The 22,341-nt window shown below is 37.5% G+C and overlaps 1 protein-coding gene across 1 annotated transcript in view; it reads right to left on the bottom strand.

Annotated features, from left to right (window-relative positions):
- LOC107566806 (uncharacterized) overlaps positions 1-22,286 on the bottom strand; it is a 25,636-nt gene extending 3,350 nt beyond the window's left edge. The window contains 16 exon segments of the mRNA XM_016252355.1: positions 2,364-2,545; positions 2,685-2,790; positions 2,895-3,048; positions 4,708-4,830; positions 4,911-5,483; positions 5,486-7,705; positions 11,367-11,799; positions 13,917-14,700; positions 15,485-16,720; positions 16,817-17,740; positions 17,857-17,928; positions 19,871-19,943; positions 20,047-20,142; positions 20,236-20,384; positions 21,780-21,792; positions 21,794-22,286. Coding sequence (XP_016107841.1) covers positions 2,364-2,545; positions 2,685-2,790; positions 2,895-3,048; positions 4,708-4,830; positions 4,911-5,483; positions 5,486-7,705; positions 11,367-11,799; positions 13,917-14,700; positions 15,485-16,720; positions 16,817-17,740; positions 17,857-17,928; positions 19,871-19,943; positions 20,047-20,142; positions 20,236-20,384; positions 21,780-21,792; positions 21,794-21,811 — 7,156 coding nt within the window. The 5' untranslated portion in view covers positions 21,812-22,286.
- Positions 22,287-22,341: the final 55 nt, after the last annotated feature.

The following is a 22,341-nucleotide window of genomic DNA, read 5'->3' as shown; positions in this document are numbered from 1 at the left end:
TGTGTGTGTGAGAGAGAGAGAGAGAGAGAGAGAGAGAGACAGGGTTACGTCTCTGTGGAGTCAGCGGTCTTAACCGTGGCTTGTGTACTGCAAACACATACCAGCTTCATCACTGTGTCTGTCATTCGACTCTGTTCCCCTTTCGGGCTCGGTCTTTACATTTATTTTGAAAGATGAAGCTCGCGAATATGGTAAGGGGCGTTACATTTCCGACGAGTGCTTGCGGTGTTCGGCCAATCACAATGCACTGGGTCAGCTGGCCAATCAGAGCAGACTGCGCTTGTCGGAAGGAGGGACTTTGTAGAAAACGATGCGTTTGAGAGAGGCGGGGCATAGAGGACCTACAATAATGTACAGTATTTGAAAAATAATGTGTTTTTTGAACATTAAAGCATGTCAACATATTCTGTTACACCAAATAATGATCTTTAAAAAAGCATCATATGACCCCTTTAAGATATTTAGTCTTGTTTGAAGGGGGGGGGGGAACTAAATTAAGCGCATTTTGCTTAAAACAAGTAAAATTATCTGCCAGTGGGGTAAGTAAAATACTCTTGTTTTAAGAATATTTTACTTACCCCACAGGCAGATAATTTTACTTGTTTTGATCAAAATGCACTTAATTTAGTTTCCCCCCCCCCTGAAGTTAAGTTATTTTGCTAATCTAGTAAAAGTATCTTGATTTAAGAATTTTTTTTTTTTTTTTTAGATATTTTGACTAGAAACACGACAAAAATACTAAGTATGATAAGCCATTTTTTTTGCAGTGTGGTCAAGAGCTAAAGATCAGTCTGTCTGATTATGCTCTCATTCATTCATTATATGTGCTGCTGTATCAAATATCACAACAGTTCATTTATAAACACACCAAGCCAGCATTATTACATACTGTACACGTGTGATGCTTTTGTTGACTTTGCATGCATTGTAGGACCTATTGTAGGAGACTCCCAAAACAATATTAGGAACCTTGGGAAGTCGTGGCCTAATGGTTAGAGAGTCGGACTCGTAACCCAAAGGTTGTGGGTTCGAGTCTCGTACCGGCAGGGATTGTAGGTGGGGGGAGTGAATGTACAGCGCTCTCTCCCACCTTCAATACCACGACTGAGGTGCCCTTGAGCAAGGCACCGAACCCCCAACTGCTCCCTGGGCGCCGCAGCATAAATGGCTGCTCACTGCTCCGGGTGTGTGCTCACGGTGTGTGTGTTCACTGCTGTGTGTGTGCACTAAGGATGGGTTAAATGCAGAGCACTAATTCCTAGTATGGGTCACCATACTTGGTCATATGTCACGTCACTTTTTAAAAAATAACATAATAGGGGCACTTTAAAATTGACTTGGACTCCACCTAAGAGACTTGAGACTTGACTTAAACTTTAGGGACTTGTCTGAGCAGAATATAGGTTAACTGTATGATTTGATCATTTTTGCAGTGCAATTACAATTAAAAGCTTGCTCATCTGGTGGGTGTGAAGATTATTGGGACAAAGAATTCCAAGCACTTGAGTAACTGTATGAGTAAAATATCACAAACAGATCCACCACATACTCAATGTTTATGTAAGGAGTAAAATGAATATAATTTAAACATTTAAATATACCTATTTTAATGATGTTTTGGGTTATGGTAATTTTTTATTTATTAAATCAATTTTAAATTATTGAAGTATTCAATTCAATAGGCTGATGTACTTTCACTGATGTAAACTGGCCCTGTGAAGTTTTCACAAAAATGCAAACTCTCACTTGTAATAAACAGAGAAAACGGGTGAAATTAAAGGGTTAGTTCACCCAAAAATAAAAATTCTACGACTTTATTCAACAATTCGTCTCCTCCGCTTCACCCTAGCGCAATTTTGGCCGGTATCCACTGAACGCAAACAGCGTATGTTTGCGCCACACGGATACGTTGTTTTCGTTCAAATCAAAGCCCAAACAATGTAGAAAACGTATCTGTGTGGTGCGGCTGACACTGAACAACATTTTACCGATTATTTTACCGATCTCCTTGCAATGTTTCTGGACGTTGATCGTGGTAGTACCCTTGCTGTCTATGGGAGGGTCAGAGAGCTGTCAGAATGCATCAAAAATATCTTAATTTGTGTTCCGAAGATTAACGAAGGATTTATGGGTTTGAAATGACATGAGGGTGAGTAATTAATGACAGAATTTTCATTTTTGGGTGAACTATCCCTTTAAAATATTTTATACATTTAAATATAAGAATTTTTATGGATTGTGATATGTTTTGCAAAAAATATATTGGGTTATTGTAATTTTTAAATGCTTAAATTAAATGTTATTCATAAATGTTATTCATAGTACTTCAACTGTGGACTTTTCACAAAAATCTAAACTCTTACCTGTAATAAACACAGGAAAGCGAACAGAGGCATTTTGGATCTGGAGTCGAGTCAAACAGAAGAGGTAGTCGGGTCGGTTCCGTGACATGACATCACAGTCATGATAGGGCAAGACCTCGACTTTGCCAGCTTTCTGACAGCAATCAATAAACTGCTGCTTCCTACTTCCCTCAGGACTGGACCTGGAGATTAGAGGAAAGTGAGACTCTACGCCAACAACTAAGTAAGCAAATACTAACTAATTGTAGCTTTTGTATAAACACAACAGGGAACAGTCCTTGAAGGCCCTCACATCCAGCGGTGGGAAAGGATTTTTGATACCTTGCATTTTCCCGAAGTCTGCGACTGTCTCTGTAGTGCAGAAACCATTTCCATTTCCCTTGCTTGTCTAACTCTTCCAGGATCCCAACAACTTTTTTCATGTCGTCTTCATATAAATTTGATAAAACAAGTCAAATGAAAATGTCATAATGTAGCAGTCCATCTCCAGTAAAACAACATGCATAATTTGTGTAGCAACTTGATCAGTACCTAGAGTAAGTGTGTCGAGAGCCAATTCGTCACATACTATAAAGCCTCCCTTAGCAAAAAGCTCTTGGTGAGTGAGGTTCACTATGTCATTGGGTCGGTCGATGCCAGCAAACAGGACACTGGGCGATGACTTCAATTCCAGCAAACAAGGTACCTGGTTAAATAGAAAAACATTCAGAAGCCAACCTCAATTAAACATGTAGTTCACAAAGAAACTATTTTTGAAACGACATTTTTTTCCCCTCTACTTCTGTTTGACCAAATTACGAAACGAAAAATTAACAGGCATTTAATTCACGCTAATTCAACCCAAAAAAGATATATGTGCTCAACAGATCTGAAACTCCATTTAGGAGAAAGCTTAAATTTAGTATAGCATAGCTTTTCTTCTCTTCTTCTAGGAATGTATTGATATTAAAATTCTAGATAATAATGATATGTAACTGATAAATGTTCATTTTAAAATATAAAAATTTTACTATTAAAAATATATATTTTAAATGCTACAAGTGAATGAAGGCATCACAACATAATGTAAAGTATGAATTAAGCGATATTATATTTGAGATTTGTTAAAGATTATATTAAGTAGTGTTATTAAATTATTATTATTAATTTAGAATAACTTTTACTGTTCGATAATGGCAAAGGCAATCTAAATGTAAAAATATTGGAAATAAGCATGCACAATTAAATATCCATTATCATATGCAATATCAACCAATCTACAAATACATTTAAAGTGCATCCTTAGCATAATTTGCCTATTTTCTGTCAATTTTAAAGTTCTATTTTATTCACAGCCTTTAATCATGTCTTAAATCAAAGAGCCAATAAAATGAAGAGATCATTTGCAAAAACCGATAAACGCCATTTAAAAAAAAAAAAGATTGCCGTGCATTATTCTTCACATATAGCGCGATCTGAACCCTAAACACGTTTTGTCAAAAAAGCCGGTTTTGTCCACTTTCAAGGCATCACGAGTTCACGTTTTACTGCAGAAGCCGACAAGCGCCCTTGTTGTTTTTGAACAGAAGCCGATAAATCCATTTTAGCAAATCAGCGCTCTGTATTCAGGTCAGGTGACAAGGCTACTTTCACTTTGAAAAGACGTGCTAGCTGAGAGGAGTTTCGTCAAAGCTGACTAAAAGTGATCGAGGATGGATAATTTTGACGAATTTGATGAACCTGTGATATCATCTTCAGGGCGAAAAAGGAAAATAAGAGCTGAAACGTTTTCACGGAACCTTGCAAAAGCAACGCGTTACAATGGCGAGGGAAAAGCTCCGTGCATTGCGTGTAATCACATCCATACAGTTTATGATCACAATAGCAACAACGTTTGTCAGGCATCTACATTGTCATCTGAGGACATTACAAAGACTAAACAAGTGTTTTTTTAAACTCTAAAACATGAAATGTGGAGTTATCTGCTTTTCCCAAAAAAAACGACTGTTGGAGTTATCTGCTTTTGCTACAAAACAAACTTTTAATATGCTAAAAAAAACATACTTTCAATTAACTTTAATTTTGCAAATTACCTGTATTTGTTTAAGTTATTATTACTAAATCAAAACAGCCCAACTGCATTTTGATTGATATTACTTGAAATGCGCAATAAAAAAAAAAACTAAATTAAAATGGAGTTATCGGTTTTTGCAAATGAACTCTTCAAATGTTTCAAGCTGCCTTTTTGTCTCTAGGCAAAATCATCAAATTAAATTATGATTTACAGTTTCAGCTTAACACATTTGTTACTGAGGAATTAACACTAGTGCTTTAACAAAATGCTCTGCTTCACTCATTCACTTACCTCACATATGTGCTCTGCAATGTCCTCATTCCTCAGTATAATGAGCAGAGGGGACTGATCGTCACCATTGAGGTCAAACTCATCTGGCTCAACCGGTATGTGGCCCTCAATCTCCAAAAGGTTCTACAAAGAAATTCACATGAAAATCTTTTCAATGTTTTGGACCACTTTATAAGATTCTTCTAATGCATTAACTTTCTTACCTTGGTTTCTTTAAAGAAGGTATCTGTTGATGTGACAAGGATATAGAACCTGTACTTAGTCTTAGACGCTTGCCTCACAGTAGACTTTAGATTGTCATGAGGATTGTCAAAAACGTTTTTCTTGATGCGCCCACAGAATCTAGGATAATGCCTAACACTCTCTCGATCAAACTTCCTCTTTCTTGCCTCAGCTGGACAAGGGAGAGTCTTCCCGCTGCAGACGTCATTCATCATGGACTTGTATGCAACAGCGCATTGCTGTGTTATTTCTGATATCCCAGAGAACTTAACGTCATTGCCTTTATCACAGAAAGGTCTTTGGAGAGGTTTACGGTTTCTCACTTTTTTCCTCATCTCTTTCCTGTCGGACATGTCCACTTTAATCTTAAAATCGGAAAGTGATGGCTGAGCTTTACCAAGTTCAGCGGAACTCTCTACTTCGCTGAGATTTGAAAACCGAACAGTCATGGGACATGTAGCCAGGTCAGGATTGGACCTACAACGTGATGTGGTACTGGCAGAGCTCTTAATTTCTTTGAGAACCCGATCAATATTTCCAGAGAAGACGAGGTACTGTTTACTTCTGGATAACATGAAATTTCATCTTGAGTGGGAGTAGAGCACATACTGTTTACCTCCACTTCTGAGCGTTTGTTGATTGTCAAAGCTTGATGAGCAACTGCTTCATTACGAGAGTCAGTCGTGGTATTGGGGGGTGATGCACAAATTTTGGGGGACAGGCATTCTTGGTATGTTTCTATGACCTGATCTTCAAAAGAACCTTGACTTTGTGTTTCATTCTCGTCTACGAGTGTGCCATCCTCACCAATGACTTCAGATGCATCTTGCGGTCCTAAATCTCTTTCATCATCTTTTTCTGAATGACTCGTATCTATTTTGGTGGGTTCAGCAGTACTTGTTGGTTTTGACTCATCCTGACAAACGTCAAGAGCTTCTTGTTGGACCACTATACACTGCTCAATAGTCTTGGTTTCACTCTCATCATGCATTACTTCAGGAGTATCATTATTAGCAGCTGGGGTGTGTTTCTCTTGAACAGACAAGAGCTGATCTTCACCCTGGCATGAATCTTTGCTAAATTCTTTAAGGGCATCATCTTCAAGGTTTGCCTCCTCTGGTGCCTGAGGTTGTTTTTCACTCTTTTGCATCTTCATGTCATGGTCATCATCGATGAAGGCAGATGATTTGTCAGAGGAGCTGTTCTGAACATAAACTTCCATCTGTACCTTGGTTTCAGAATCTTCATCACTGAATTCCATATTAACACTGTTTATATCATCCTGCAGACCCAAAGCAAACTCATCTAGATGTTCCTCCATTGCTGTGGACGTCTCGCATTCAGTATCACTGCCATCCAGGTTTGCCTCTTCCTTTTGCGACTTAATCTCAATTTCTTGCATCATTTCCTTACCTGTATGACCTTCTTTCTCTTCCACAGGCTCTTTAGTGTCATTACCTTCAATCTCATGGGATGATGCATCAACCGCATTTGATTGATCTTTCAGATCATGCTCTTCTTTTGCATTAGAAAACTCATTACACTCTTCAATGTTAGTCTCTTCTGACAAAGCATCTTTTAGATCATGCACAGGCTTAAGTTCATTTGCATTAGAAGTCTCATTATGCTCTTCAACTCTCCTCTCATCTGATGAAATATCACTTAGCTCATCAACATGGTAAACTAGATTTGTGTCATCTAGTAAAGGTTTCAGTTCTTCCATTGCATTTGACATCTCATTATGCTCTTCAACATTAGTCTCATGTGATGCAGCATCTCTCAGCTCATCAACCATGTTTGCATGATCTTTCAGATTTAGTAAAGGTTTAAGATTTTCCTTTGCATGAGCAGTCTCTTTATGCTCTTCAACTCTCCTCTCATCTGATGAAATATCACTTAGCTCATTAACATGGTCAACTAGATTTGTGTCATCTAGTAAAGGTTTCGGTTCTTCCATTGCATTTGACATCTCATTATGCTCTTCAACATTAGTCTCATGTGATGCAGCATCTCTCAGCTCATCAACCACATTTGCATGATCTTTCAGATCTAGTAAAGGTTTAAGATTTTCCTTTGCATGAGCAGTCTCTTTATGCTCTACAATACTAGTCTGATTTTGGCTAGGCATTTCAGAAGTTATGTTTTCTTCAACATTTCCATCTTCCATAATTGTCAGACATCCATGCCGGCTATCTTCATTTGAGAGAACTTTACTCTCTTCAGCCACATATACACTCTCTTCCTCCAACAAAACAGATGCTCCAGTTTTAAGTTCTAAAGTCTTGTCAACATTTTCATCAACCACAGCTTCTGGGCACCCATCTTTCTTTCTTTCTTTCTTTGCTTCAAAAATCTCTTTACTGCCTGCACTGTCAGGCATATTCTCCTTTTGCAGATTTATATGCGGCACATGCCCAGTTTCATTCTTTAAACCCAGATCAAAACTTTTCCTACCCAAAACCAGACGGTGTGGTTTTGAGAATGCTGATGGTTTTATGGGACTAAGTATTTGATGGAAAACACCAATTTTGGGGGGACCAGAAGTGTTCACGCTGGTGGATACTTTAGTATTTGCAACATTTCTGACCTTTGGTTTAAGTATCCGAACACCTATTCTCATATTTGATGCTTGCTCACACAAATAGTTGTACGCACTGTTTTTCTTCAAGAGCTGTGAATATGAGCAGTCAGTGGTGATGTAATTTTCATCATCAGTGCCATTGTCACGGTCAGGCACTGAACTTTCCATTGGTACATCCACAGCAGATCTATAATTCTGTAACAAAGAAATTAAAATATGCAAATAAATCAATATTAAATCCGCTGTACAAGAATATATACTTAAAAACAAACAGTACTGTGCAAAAGTCTTAGGTCATTAGTATTTTCACCAAAAAAACAAACACACAAGGTTTTAAGCAAAGTCCCTTTAAGGCAAGTCATTTCACCTGGCAGCCATCTTTGAAATGCCTCTTGGGCACGCAAGTGTAGCTCCCATCTCTTTGAATGGGGAAACATTAAATTCTCCAAAACTGTTCGGCAAGCTGATGATTAAATTTCAGATTTGAAATCACCAATGAAATCTGACAACAACTGTCTCATAAATGTTGTTTCTTTTGCTCAAATAGCATCAAAAAAAGCTTATTTTTCAGGCTAGACCAGCCAATGCACATACGCAATCCTAAGCGCACGTCTCCAGAATGCTGACTGTTTCTATAGCACCCGGGACTTCTAATGACAGCTGCAGTGACGTGATGACTTTACCGATGAGCGATTGGCTATTTTACTCAGAAGGCGGGGCTTCCTTCGATAGAGCGGCCATATTGAGCTTTGCATTTTTCCCCCATTCAAAACTATACGAGTGACACGTCTTGGGTATTCTAGAGTCTTTGTTTTAAGTCAGTTATTTCTGTCTTGTAAGTATATCAGTTTTCACTTCCTTCCAAGCATTCCTTTTGCCATTAACAAACAGTATGCTCCACACAGAGATATTATCTCACCATCATCCAGTCCATCTAGGATTACATGAAGAAACAGAAAAAAACTGATACAGACTAAATTCAGAAGAACTGTGGCAATGTCTTCAAGACACTTTGAGAAACCTTCCCACAAAGCTACCTGAAAAACTGTGCTAGTGTACCTAGGACAAAAACGGTTTTAAATGCAAAGGGTGGTCACACCGAATGTTGATTAGATTTAGTAAATAGAAGTTAATTGATAAATAAATCTATTCATGACATTATTTTTGAATGCATCCTCACAGCTAACAGCATTTTTACACAAGCGCCTAAAACTTTTCACAGTTCTGTAGCTTAGCAGGAAGGTTTCTTCAAGTATCTTGGAGACGTTGCCACAGTTCTTCTGGTTTTAGTCTATCTCAGCTTTTTCTGTTTTTCTTGTAATCCCAGACGGACTGGATGATGGTGAGATCAGATCTCTGTGTGGAGCACTGGCTGTTGTCAGACTCCTTGTGAATACAAAAATCTCAATTACAATTAATGGCAAAAGGAATGTTTGGAAATGTAAACTCATATTTCCTACTGATACACTACAGCAAAAGATAGAAATAACTGGAATAAAATCATTTTCCCCCATTTTTTTTGGTGAAAATACTAATGGCCTAAAACTTTTGCACAGTACTTTATGTATAAAGATGACAAGAAACTAAAGACTAAAAGCTAACAAATTGTTATCTCAGAAAATTCATTTGAGAGAACTTTACTCTCTTCAGCCACATATACACTCTCTTCCTCCAACAAAACAGATGCTCCAGTTTTAAGTTCTAAAGTCTTGTCAACATTTTCATCAACCACAGCTTCTGGGCACCCATCTTTCTTTCTTTCTTTCTTTGCTTCAAAAATCTCTTTACTGCCTGCACTGTCAGGCATATTCTCCTTTTGCAGATTTATATGCGGCACATGCCCAGTTTCATTCTTTAAACCCAGATCAAAACTTTTCCTACCCAAAACCAGACGGTGTGGTTTTGAGAATGCTGATGGTTTTATGGGACTAAGTATTTGATGGAAAACACCAATTTTGGGGGGACCAGAAGTGTTCACGCTGGTGGATACTTTAGTATTTGCAACATTTCTGACCTTTGGTTTAAGTATCCGAACACCTATTCTCATATTTGATGCTTGCTCACACAAATAGTTGTACGCACTGTTTTTCTTCAAGAGCTGTGAATATGAGCAGTCAGTGGTGATGTAATTTTCATCATCAGTGCCATTGTCACGGTCAGGCACTGAACTTTCCATTGGTACATCCACAGCAGATCTATAATTCTGTAACAGAGAAATTAAAATATGCAAATAAATCAATATTAAATCCGCTGTACAAGAATATATACTTAAAAACAAACAGTACTGTGCAAAAGTCTTAGGTCATTAGTATTTTCACCAAAAAAACAAACACACAAGGTTTTAAGCAAAGTCCCTTTAAGGCAAGTCATTTCACCTGGCAGCCATCTTTGAAATGCCTCTTGGGCACGCAAGTGTAGCTCCCATCTCTTTGAATGGGGAAACATTAAATTCTCCAAAACTGTTCGGCAAGCTGATGATTAAATTTCAGATTTGAAATCACCAATGAAATCTGACAACAACTGTCTCATAAATGTTGTTTCTTTTGCTCAAATAGCATCAAAAAAAGCTTATTTTTCAGGCTAGACCAGCCAATGCACATACGCAATCCTAAGCGCACGTCTCCAGAATGCTGACTGTTTCTATAGCACCCGGGACTTCTAACGACAGCTGCAGTGACGTGATGACTTTACCGATGAGCGATTGGCTATTTTACTCAGAAGGCGGGGCTTCCTTCGATAGAGCGGCCATATTGAGCTTTGCATTTTTCCCCCATTCAAAACTATACGAGTGACACGTCTTGGGTATTCTAGAGTCTTTGTTTTAAGTCAGTTATTTCTGTCTTGTAAGTATATCAGTTTTCACTTCCTTCCAAGCATTCCTTTTGCCATTAACAAACAGTATGCTCCACACAGAGATATTATCTCACCATCATCCAGTCCATCTAGGATTACATGAAGAAACAGAAAAAAACTGATACAGACTAAATTCAGAAGAACTGTGGCAATGTCTTCAAGACACTTTGAGAAACCTTCCCACAAAGCTACCTGAAAAACTGTGCTAGTGTACCTAGGACAAAAACGGTTTTAAATGCAAAGGGTGGTCACACCGACTGTTGATTAGATTTAGTAAATAGAAGTTAATTGATAAATAAATCTATTCATGACATTATTTTTGAATGCATCCTCACAGCTAACAGCATTTTTACACAAGCGCCTAAAACTTTTCACAGTTCTGTAGCTTAGCAGGAAGGCTTCTTCAAGTATCTTGGAGACGTTGCCACAGTTCTTCTGGTTTTAGTCTATCTCAGCTTTTTGTTTTTCTTGTAATCCCAGACGGACTGGATGATGGTGAGATCAGATCTCTGTGTGGAGCACTGGCTGTTGTCAGACTCCTTGTGAATACAAAAATCTCAATTACAATTAATGGCAAAAGGAATGTTTGGAAATGTAAACTCATATTTCCTACTGATACACTACAGCAAAAGATAGAAATAACTGGATTAAAATCATTTTCCCCCATTTTTTTTGGTGAAAATACTAATGGCCTAAAACTTTTGCACAGTACTTTATGTATAAAGATGACAAGAAACTAAAGACTAAAAGCTAACAAATTGTTATCTCAGAAAAATGAAAGATTCTATAAAAATAAGAATTTGTTTATAATAACAAAACAATCTAGACATTTTAGAATGATTAATTATTAAAGAGTTCACAAATGACTGATTTCTGTTGTCATGGAACATTTTAAAATTCTATAAAAATATACAATATCTCATCAAGGGGAAAATAAAGAAATACATTGTTTACATCACCTAAATACTGTACAATGTTAATGGTGTAAGATATAATCTATTACCATCAATGCTGTAACTTTCGGACTGGAGGAGAGACTTGTCCCAGTAGGTGAATGCCTTGGTGCCATTTCATGCTTATGAGATGACATTTCACCAAATTGTGATGCAGTGTCTTTGCTTTTGCACTGATTTGAGACTGAATGCAGATTCACAGGCTCATCATTTTTCACAGAAAGATCCAAAACCTCTGATGAAACATGCACAGGCTTGGCCGAGTCCGCTTTCTGGCTCAAATCAACACTGAGCAATGACACGGCATTCTGAATAGCGTTTATGTCCAAATTAACAATTTCAACCTCCTTCTCCTTTGGAAGTGCGGTACTGTTTTCAAGATGAAATAACCTGGAGGTGGGTTTACTATAGAAAAGACCAATCCACATGTGAAAAATGAGATGGACATCCTCATAGGTGTCTTCAATGTCGAAGTTCCATTTCCTGTCAACATTAAGAAAGAAGGAAAAAGAAATTCAGAGCCTTTTTGGAATGTCTATTTATGGGTTATGATTACTCAAAAGATTACCACAAAAGCTGGTAAACGATGTTAAAACTGTTACTGTTGCAAACCGCATCTTTGGCATATTTTAAGTATGTGGCATTTTTATATCTTGCAAACTCAAGACATTCTCTAAATGAGAGAAATTGTAATTGTAAAGACTTGAAATAGTCTTGATAGAATCAATAAGAATATTTTTATGAGATGACATTTCACCAAATTGTGATGCAGTGTCTTTGCTTTTGCACTGATTTGAGACTGAATGCAGATTCACAGGCTCATCATTTTTCACAGAAAGATCCAAAACCTCTGATGAAACATGCACAGGCTTGGCCGAGTCCGCTTTCTGGCTCAAATCAACACTGAGCAATGACACGGCATTCTGAATAGCGTTTATGTCCAAATTAACAATTTCAACCTCCTTCTCCTTTGGAAGTGCGGTACTGTTTTCAAGATGAAATAACCTGGAGGTGGGTTTACTATAGAAAAGACCAATCCACATGTGAAAAATGAGATGGACATCCTCATAGGTGTCTTCAATGTCGAAGTTCCATTTCCTGTCAACATTAAGAAAGAAGGAAAAAGAAATTCAGAGCCTTTTTGGAATGTCTATTTATGGGTTATGATTACTCAAAAGATTACCACAAAAGCTGGTAAACGATGTTAAAACTGTTACTGTTGCAAACCGCATCTTTGGCATATTTTAAGTATGTGGCATTTTTATATCTTGCAAAAGAGAAATTGTAATTGTAAAGACTTGCAATAGTCTTGATAGAATCAATAAGAATATTTGTTAAAAATACAAACCAATCAGTAATTGTTTGCATCATGTCATCAGTGTTACATACAGTGTTGGGTAAGTTACTTTAAAAAAAGTAATTAATTACTAATTACATTAACTTTTATAAATGTGCCAGAAGAAAACATTACTGGTGCATCTTGAGATAAAACAATGGAACTGACATATTTTAAGGTATGTCAGTGCAAGTTTCTTTCAGTTAAAACAGCTCAGAAATGTATTTTAGTCTGGAACTAGGCTTAAGCCTGTGTCCTCTGTGTTCTCTGTGAAACCAGGGGTAGGCCTACACGTATCAAGCTGTAAGCATTAAACTTTTCAAAGCAATTAGTATCATATTTCATTCACACTGACGTACGGTACATGTATACAACATTAGCAGTTACTAATACTAATTTTGTCCACTCCTAATAAAAAAACAACACGATTTTGTACCGTCATTCATGCACATACGCTTTGTCTGTATTAACACAAAGTTCATAAACAACATTCTGATATTTTATAAACTAAATTCTTATTGCTTAGCACATTATAAACATCGACAACTGATAGTAGATCAAATACTGATCTAAACATTAGACTGTAACATTCGTCATGCTGCAGTGTAAACATTCACATTACTTTATATCTATATCGTATTATATTTAATATTTTTTTATATGATAGCAAAATATTTACATCCTCGTTTCTTACGACATTTAGCCTATATGTAAGTTGCCTATATGAATGCATATCATATTTCAACATATTTTACTCGCTTTCATTTCAGTTTGACAATAGTTTAGGAAAAGCCCAATTAGTAAAATGCGTAAAAGTTTATGTAAAAAATAACACGATAATAGAATAAAAATTATATTCTATTAGTTAGTTAGTTATTAGTTATTCTAAAATATTAAGAATAAAAATAATAAGAAATATATATGGAAAATAAAAATTAATTAATACCTTTTAATTAAAAAAATTATTAAATTTTTTAATATTGGAAAGGCAACTAAAAAAAATGGAAATGGCGTGTACCAGCAGACAAATAAAATCCTTATTTTTGAGTTTTGAATTTTTAGTTTTGGGTGAATTATTCCTTTAAATTGTCACTATTCTGTCACTAATCAGAAAAATAAGTAAATAAAAGCCATAATGTTTTGATTTTTGTCTTGTGTGAATAGCTTGTTGGCCACAAATCAACATAAAAACAATATTAAAGATTCACCACAATAATCATAATTAAACCTTAATCGAGATTTAGGAGCAACAAGCACTACTTACCCATGAAGTGCTCGTGTGACAGCTTTGTCTTTACTTTCATTGGTTAACTTGCTGTCAAATTTAAAATCATATGGCTCTTTCCAAATCCTCGTCACTTGAATCATTCCCTCCTTTTCGATTATGCTTCTGTTGCGTAAAATTCTGGATCTCCGCGGTTTCGTCTTTAGGATCTCCGACAATGGTTTATTTGGAGTAATCAAATGCTTCCATTCTGCTTTGCCCCCTTCCTCTTGATGACAAGAGGCCACAGCATCTTTGGGTAGGTTCAGATGAAGCCCAGTTTTCAATGACAGAGGTGATTCTACACTTCCAGATGAAAAAGAAACCTTGGGGGATGGACCTGACAAACCTGACAGCGGAGAGGTGGTCTGTGAGTAAGAATGCTCTTTTGATATTTCCAAAATCAGTTCCCCAGTCACTAAAAGACCTTCTGGGAAAGGAGACCGGGGGGGTAAATTAAATCTGGCTGATGGATAACGAAGAAGGGCATTAAGGAGTGACTCCGGGGAGCCGCTAGCATTCACTCCATCAAGGGCCTCCTGGCCAGCCTTGGCTTCTAAGTTCATTAACATTTTATCATTACTTGCACCAAGAGCCAAGTCAGCCAGTAAACTCAAAGCATCTGGGGGCAGAGATGCACCCGTGCTCAGTCTCTCTGCACTGGCTTTGCCATCAGTGCTAATTCTTCTTCTTCCCACCCTATCCCCAATAAGCGAAGATATGAGCTGCTGGTCAGTGTGCTTTGCTATTTCAAAAGGTGCTGATGTGTCAAAATTGAGGGACCCTGTAAGAAATAGACAAAAACAAAGACAAAGCATAAAATAGCAGTAGCAAAGTGCATAATCATGCAGACATACAAAAGAATAAGAGGAAGTAGAGTATGACAGTGGCCTTAAGAAGCAGAAGAACATGCACACTGAAGACAAGGAAAACGTGGGGCCAATTTTAATACACAGCATAATCATGCCTTAATATCAAGCCAGTCTAATTTAGTGACTACTACAGAGAATGAAACGTAATCACAAAGGATTGAGGTTTGAAACTGGATCAGTAAACTCAAAGCATCTGGGGGCAGAGATGCACCCGTGCTCAGTCTCTCTGCACTGGCTTTGCCATCAGTGCTAATTCTTCTTCTTCCCACCCTATCCCCAATAAGCGAAGATATGAGCTGCTGGTCAGTGTGCTTTGCTATTTCAAAAGGTGCTGATGTGTCAAAATTGAGGGACCCTGTAAGAAATAGACAAAAACAAAGACAAAGCATAAAATAGCAGTAGCAAAGTGCATAATCATGCAGACATACAAAAGAATAAGAGGAAGTAGAGTATGACAGTGGCCTTAAGAAGCAGAAGAACATGCACACTGAAGACAAGGAAAACGTGGGGCCAATTTTAATACACCAGCATAATCATGCCTTAATATCAAGCCAGTCTAATTTAGTGACTACTACAGAGAATGAAACGTAATCACAAAGGATTGAGGTTTGAAACTGGACTTTCTGGACACTTTCCCACTCTTGGTATGTGAAAATGTTTTTAATGACGGAACGTGTAAACTAATAATTTTCTTACCATTTTCGTTTGATGCCTTGTGAATAAGACCTCTCCAAGACACAGGTTGTTTTGTTAACTCCACACTTTTCATTGGCGTATGCAGTGCCTCATCATTTATGGGTTGTAATCCTTTGTCTTTCAACTCAGTTTTGGGAGTATCACACTTCAGATCCATGATGGCACCCAGCTTTCCTTTTTTCGACTCTGGCTCTGTGTTATCTGGTTCAGATTTTGCACTGCCTCCAGGGGAAGGAGATTTCATCCTCTTTCCCCTTCTGAGCACCGTCTTTAATTTGCTTATAGATATTGCACTGTACACATCATGTTTTGCTTTCTTTTTGATTTTGTCAGGAGATGATACTTTTTGGTCCGAATGAGTGGACTGGTCAGAAACTCCGGGAATACTGGAAGTTGCATCTGCTTGAACAGCAACAGGATGATCTTTGTTATTTTGTTGGACACCTACAGCCATGTTTGATGTCACATTCATGGACTTTTCTGGACATAAATCCTGACTTTTGTCACTTTCTAATGAATGGGTTTTGTTAAGTTTTCTCAATATTCTTAATGCTGACAAGAGCGCACTTGGCATGTCTTTTGAAGGGCTGTCTGAGTCTTTATTGTCATTGACCAGTGGATCTTTTGAGGACAGTTCTTCTTTACCCATCGAGGGAGATTCTCCCTTACTTTCCACTATTTCTTTGGATTTGTTCTCCACAGGAGAAATAATTTCTGCATTTGTGTCAATGCTCATCTCAACATGCATTTTCTCCTTTTTTGCAGACTCTACGTAAACATCTGAACCATGCGGAACAAAGACTCTACCACAGTTTGTGATTATGGTCTTTAAACCATATCGTTCCCTCAAACTACATCCCTCCATCTTCCTCTTGTGCGAGCTAGACAAACATTGTTTTGTTTCATTGTGCTGTACATTCATTGTAGTTTCCTCATGGTTCTTTACAGCATCTGATCTCAAAGAACGTTTCAGATTGGCATCTACATTCCACAATCTTTTACGCCTTGGAAGAGACCGCCATTCTCTTTTTGAAGGACTCGTCTCATTTTTTATACTTTGATCATCTATAGTTTTAGTTGTCACACATAATAAAGGGTCTTGTGTTTGTCTGGCTTCACTCAAATTTCGCCTGCATCCCTTGCCCCTACGAGTTGAATGGGGTCTTTGACTGATGTCATCAGCATGCACGGTTTCAGTCTTAATCTGGTCTTTCGTAGGGTCATCGGGAGAATTCACTGGCAAAACGACAGGCAAACTTGAAGCTAGTAAAGCAATCTTTTTTTGAACTTTTTTAATCTGCATGGTTTTCCAATGAGTTCTGCGCTTCCTACCTCTATGCCTTGAAAAAGACCTCCGATTTACTTTCTTATCAGGATCAGGCATTGTTTTCTCAGGATGTGTATTATCCTCCATCCCCCCACTTACAGCAGTAGCACCTTCTTCTGCTGATTTGATTAATGGTGTACTGCTAGCTTGGATGGGAGTCTCTTGTGTAGATAAATCTACACTGACTCCATCAGCATCTCCTTTAGTACTACCTTGAGACTTTTTCTCAACATCAGTCTCAATACTTACACAATTCTCTGCAGGGACATCATCCAATTTGGGTGACACTGTGGAAGTTGGATATTCCAACACACTGTCAGCTACTGTAACTACAGCTGTTCCCAGATTTCCAAGCCCCTCTGGCAAAGCAGGTTGAGGCTGCTCTGTGGACAAATGCTTTTGCTTATCTTTTTGTCTCTCAACTGTTTCAGCTGTCTTGTCAGAGGCATCACTAATGGCCTCAGATTGCTTGGTCACCTCCATTTCAATAAGGGCATCAGTCTGTGGCACCTCCTCAGGTGATGATATGCAGTAATAGACATCATCATCGTGATCATCACCACGCTGCTGTCGACCAGCAGTGAGTAACTCCAACGCCCTCCCTACTGGAATCGTAAAGCCACAAGGCTCATCAAAATAGGATTTTAATTGAGTACCAGCCTCCTGTGACCATTTAGGCGATATTAGGGTAAAACCACCAGGCACATCATACTGATCTGGAAACATACTGGCTTCCCTGGTGGGAACGTCCAATAGCCCTGGGTGAAAAAGAGTCCCATAGTCTTGCAAATGCTTCTCTAAAGACATCAGAGAGCGCCCCTGCTGGTTTGGAGGACATTTTTCCATCTCCATTTCTGCATAGTTGAGTGCTGGGATTACTTGCATTATTTCTGTTGATACCTTAGAATTTTGCAGGTCAGATTTGGCTTCTAAACATAAAACCATACAAAACATATGTTCGTAAGATGCGAAAGACTTGCAAATAAAAGCTGCATAAAGTACACAGATGTAAAAATATAATAAATCAAATGATTCTCCTTGTTACCTCTTGGCACAGTTCTTGAGTCTGGGAAAATAAACATGCCTTGAAGTGCTGCTGCCTTACCCGACTTTGCATCTAGAAAAAAAGAAACGTATTTTTATTATTTTTACAATTCTTTACAAATGTTCACAATCCCATGAAGCATTGCAAATGAAACTCTAATTTAAAAACATGGAAAAAATATAACACTATTAATTTAAAGGTGTTTTCCAAGTATAATTTTTATAATCAGATATAAACAAATATACATTTAGGAATTTTGATAATACACTGTAGTTCTGTCTGTTTGCCCTGACATGTTAAACTGCAGCCAACAAGTTTAATCTTTAGTCCTAGTAATTATTAAGCCAACAAGTCCTAGTCTCGCATTGCCAGGCTTTTAATAAAAAACATAAAATCTGGTCCAAATTGCAGTCAATAATAATTCATATAATATACTGTAATTTAGAAAACAAAGTAGAATATACAGTTCTACTAACTAATAGCTAGATAACGTGCTACTTAAATGGCTCAGGCAAAAAATATTTTTCAAAGATTTATTGAAACTACTTTAGGAAAGCTACAGCAATTCCAGCTAAGACGTCTTTAACAAATACTGTAGTATCTTTTCCAGGCTGATTGACAAAAAAAAAACATGTGTATGCCCTTACGCCCAGTTCTTGACACTTTGGTTTACATCATATGGTCAGAGAACAGACTGTGTGCGCTGTCAGTGATATTTTAGAGTTGAGACTAAACAAACCTTAACAATGCACCAACATTTCTAGTTCACAAAATTCTTAAAACAAAACTAAAAAGTATTTCACACTTTGAAATACAAACTTGATCTTATTCTCCTTCAGATTATTCACTGCGTTTGAAAATATTTTCAGACGAGAACATCGATATGATAGCAACTTACAGTCAATATCACATGAAGTTTACTCTTATTTGGTTGCGCAACCTTTGTAAAGAGAGACTTTGGTTTTAGACTCACGAAGGTGCGTGTATATCAAGTCTTTCCCCTCACAGGAAACAGAAGTGGCTCAAACCACATAAACTAAGCATAATTTACCAGTTACATCATACTTAAAACCAGTAATGAAATGAAATATGGAAACCCATTATCATGTGAAGGCCTGAAAGAATTTTAATATGAAGAATATGTGCTGAATTTGACCATATGGTTAAACAAATGGCCCTTTCACAAACCTGCTTTAAGTAATCAAATTGTATTTTTTCATTATGAGATTGTTTATTAGTAGTAGTAGTGCTGCATGTCCCATATTCAGATTTTATTGTCCACCAAACACCCAGACGTTCCTCTTAAATCTATTTGTAAGATACAAAATTCATTAGAAACTACTTAATTATCTGCTCATCCTCAAGCCATGATGGTCCCACCATGTGTCTAGTGATTTGAGATTCCTTTGCTTGAAATGGGTCTCATTTCTCCACAATATGATAGTCTTCCACCAGAAGTTTATAACAGCCTTGTAGTCTCTAGCAAATTTGAGAGAGGCATTGAACCCTTAATTTAGACTGCAATAAATACTTCTGCATCTAGGCTATTTGATCTCATACACTAGTGAGAAGACCAGTGTAAAGGAAGACCTTCACTTTCTCTTTCTAGATTAAATGCATCTCTTACGTAGCATCCTTTCACTTTTCCTTTTCATAACCATGATGGACTTGGAAATATGCAGTTCTCCTGACCAACCCTGTGAACACTATTATTATAAAAGTCATTATTTTAGTAATCCGTTAAATAGTATTTTTGTTAGCATATGCTATTTATTTAGATGGTTTGAGGCAGATTTACTCAGCTGCAATACAACTAAATTGCAATTCTGTTACACTAAATATAAAAAGAAACAAAGCTGCGATTCATGCCAGTAACCGTCGCTGACAAACAGTACAAGTCCTGTCAGACAAGTATGAAGGCACATGTGAAATATTATCTTGTGCGTGCAAGTAAACACATCAGGCTGTTATGCTAAAATGATCACCAAATAATGCAATGGCTAGCTTTCTTTACCTTTCAACGAGTCTCCAAGAGTAGTGCATTTTGGTTGTCCAACTAACAAGCCTGTTTCGCCAATTTTCCTTGCCTGTTGGGAAACAAATGATGCTGTAATGGGTTTGAAGTTTCAGAAAGAACAGTTTTGAAATCAGGCTGATTCAGTAAACTCCATTAGTGTTGTATTACTATACCCTGTTTGCATCATCAAGCAACAGGAATCCAAATGACTCTTCAAGTTCCTGTTCAGAATATCCTTTTTCCCGTTTTTCGGAACAAAAGGCAGCATACTGTTGGAAGAAGACATTTATTATAACATGACACAAATCTCACTAATCACTCAAAATTAAGTGCAGTATGGAGAACATTTAGATAAAACTAACCCGTTTTTGTAAAGAGCCATTGTTGATCAAATGGGCAGAGTTGTACGTGAAACATTCTTCTGATTCCTCATACAAATAGTTGTTACGAAGTGGAGCTAGAATACTCTCATTAAAGGTTGCTGAGCCTGGATGCACAGGCTCCAGAAGACCTGGAAAGACATGTTTGAGTTATACTAACTGCTTCACAATCTTCCAAAACATTCCTTCTTTCCAATAACAAACTAAATGGATGGTTTTACTTTTCTAGGTCACTTTCTGTCACTCTGGAATTGTAACCAGAGAGCATGTTGTAAAAGTCATCTCAAGGACATTTTGAAATAAATGGTTGGTAAAAGCAATAAACTCTGGTAGAGAGCCAATTTGTGAACAACTTGGTCGGTAAGAGAACCAACAGTTTCATGAACTGGCTACACAACTCCTTTAAAAGAAACAAAAAAAGTATTGTGCATTAAAGAAAGCATAATTGCGCAATTCTTATGCTGAAAAAAACCCACATTGTTCTTTATGTGAAGTATTGTGCAACACTCATGTTAGTGTTTCCACACTAATCACTAACCAAATGTAGGATATAATATAACCATAATGTCAAATATTAAAAAATAACTTTGTTCATCATTAACCGATCCAACTATACAGAAATATGAGATACAGCCTATTGTCTTCTGCACATGGTGGAGTTCGAACTTCCAACTTTTCTAGCTGGTTTCAGCTGGTACTAGTGGGCAGATCATCTTAGACCACCAACAAGCCAGCTATCAGCTGGTCATACCAGTTTAAGGTGGTCAAGCTGGTTTTTGAAACATCTGTCAACCAAGCTAGAATCAGCTAATGATCATCTTAGACCAGCGAAAAAAGTTACCACATTTATAATATAATAATAAAGAAATAATAAAATTGATACTGCAATGTCAATTGTGACTTAATCTTAAAAACTCAACATTTATACACGTAATATATAACACAACTGTAAATACATCAACATTACTGACAAATTGCAAACCATACTGACCATAATTTACATTTAGAAATCTCAAAGCACTGAGAATAATGACTAATAATATTATAGATTATGCAGAAAGATCTAGAAACCACTGATGGAGCTACAAGGGAGGACATTGTACAGGAGTATAAACGTGACTGTAATCAACCCTTATTCAAATTAATTCAAAAGCTTGGAGCAAAGGTAAGACTAGCACGTGTAGATTTACCAGCACCATGCTGACTCAAAAGTGTTGAACTGGTTTAGAGTGAAGAGCAACCAACCAAACCAGTACTCGTGAATTCTTTCAACCAAAATAGGCTAGTCGTTTATAATTGTACACAAAGCTGCAATAGTGTGATTACATTGAAATACCCATGACCTTATTAACAGTTTCGTTAGCTGTCAACACAAACAAAAAGAGCACATCAAATACTGTGAATTTAATTTCTGAATATATATATATATAGATAGATAGATATTTCAAAACAAAACGCATTATACAAACGCTATTGAAGTCAAAACAGAAACTAAACGTGTCAGCGAGGCATCTAACCCCAGTCACCTTCTGTTGATCGAGTTAGTCTCATTCTCCATGAAGACGAGGCATAGATCCCAGGATTTCGCTTTGCACTCGAGATATTAGATATTTCTAATCTTCGACGGCTCACCACATTCCACTTAAACGAATAAAAAGATGCTGCCTTTCCCGTAAAATAGTAATGAAATGTTTATTTAAAGCTGTAAGGGCATTTTTTATGCTCGACGATTGGTCTCTCAAGCTGAACTGCGTTTTGAAGGACTTGAATTGTAATGTGTGACTGTGTGTTGCAACCAGGAAGCGAATCCACATAAAGACAGCAAAGGTTGGGCTGTGAAAACGAACGGCTGCCAGCGATTCGGTCTGAACGGAATTCGAATTCTGACCGGGATTCGAATTCTTTCGACAGCGCGTGCTGGTCTACACGAGGGACGCCGCGCTATCTGGAAGAGAGTAGCAAAAGCGAAACGAAAAAGAAACAGAAAGTTAGAAGTTTGCGTCCATTTTGCGTCCTGCACGCAGTTCCGTTTGCCGTCGCTAGTAGGCGCTGCCCAGGCATATTGAAACGACGCCGTTTCGTGGCAAA

This window comes from Sinocyclocheilus grahami, unplaced genomic scaffold (genome assembly GCF_001515645.1).
Source record: "Sinocyclocheilus grahami isolate Dianchi unplaced genomic scaffold, SAMN03320097.WGS_v1.1 scaffold1101.1, whole genome shotgun sequence".
Taxonomy (NCBI): Eukaryota; Metazoa; Chordata; class Actinopteri; order Cypriniformes; family Cyprinidae; genus Sinocyclocheilus; species Sinocyclocheilus grahami.
Note: the sequence above shows the minus strand (reverse complement) of the source record. Positions and strands in the feature narration are given on the sequence as shown.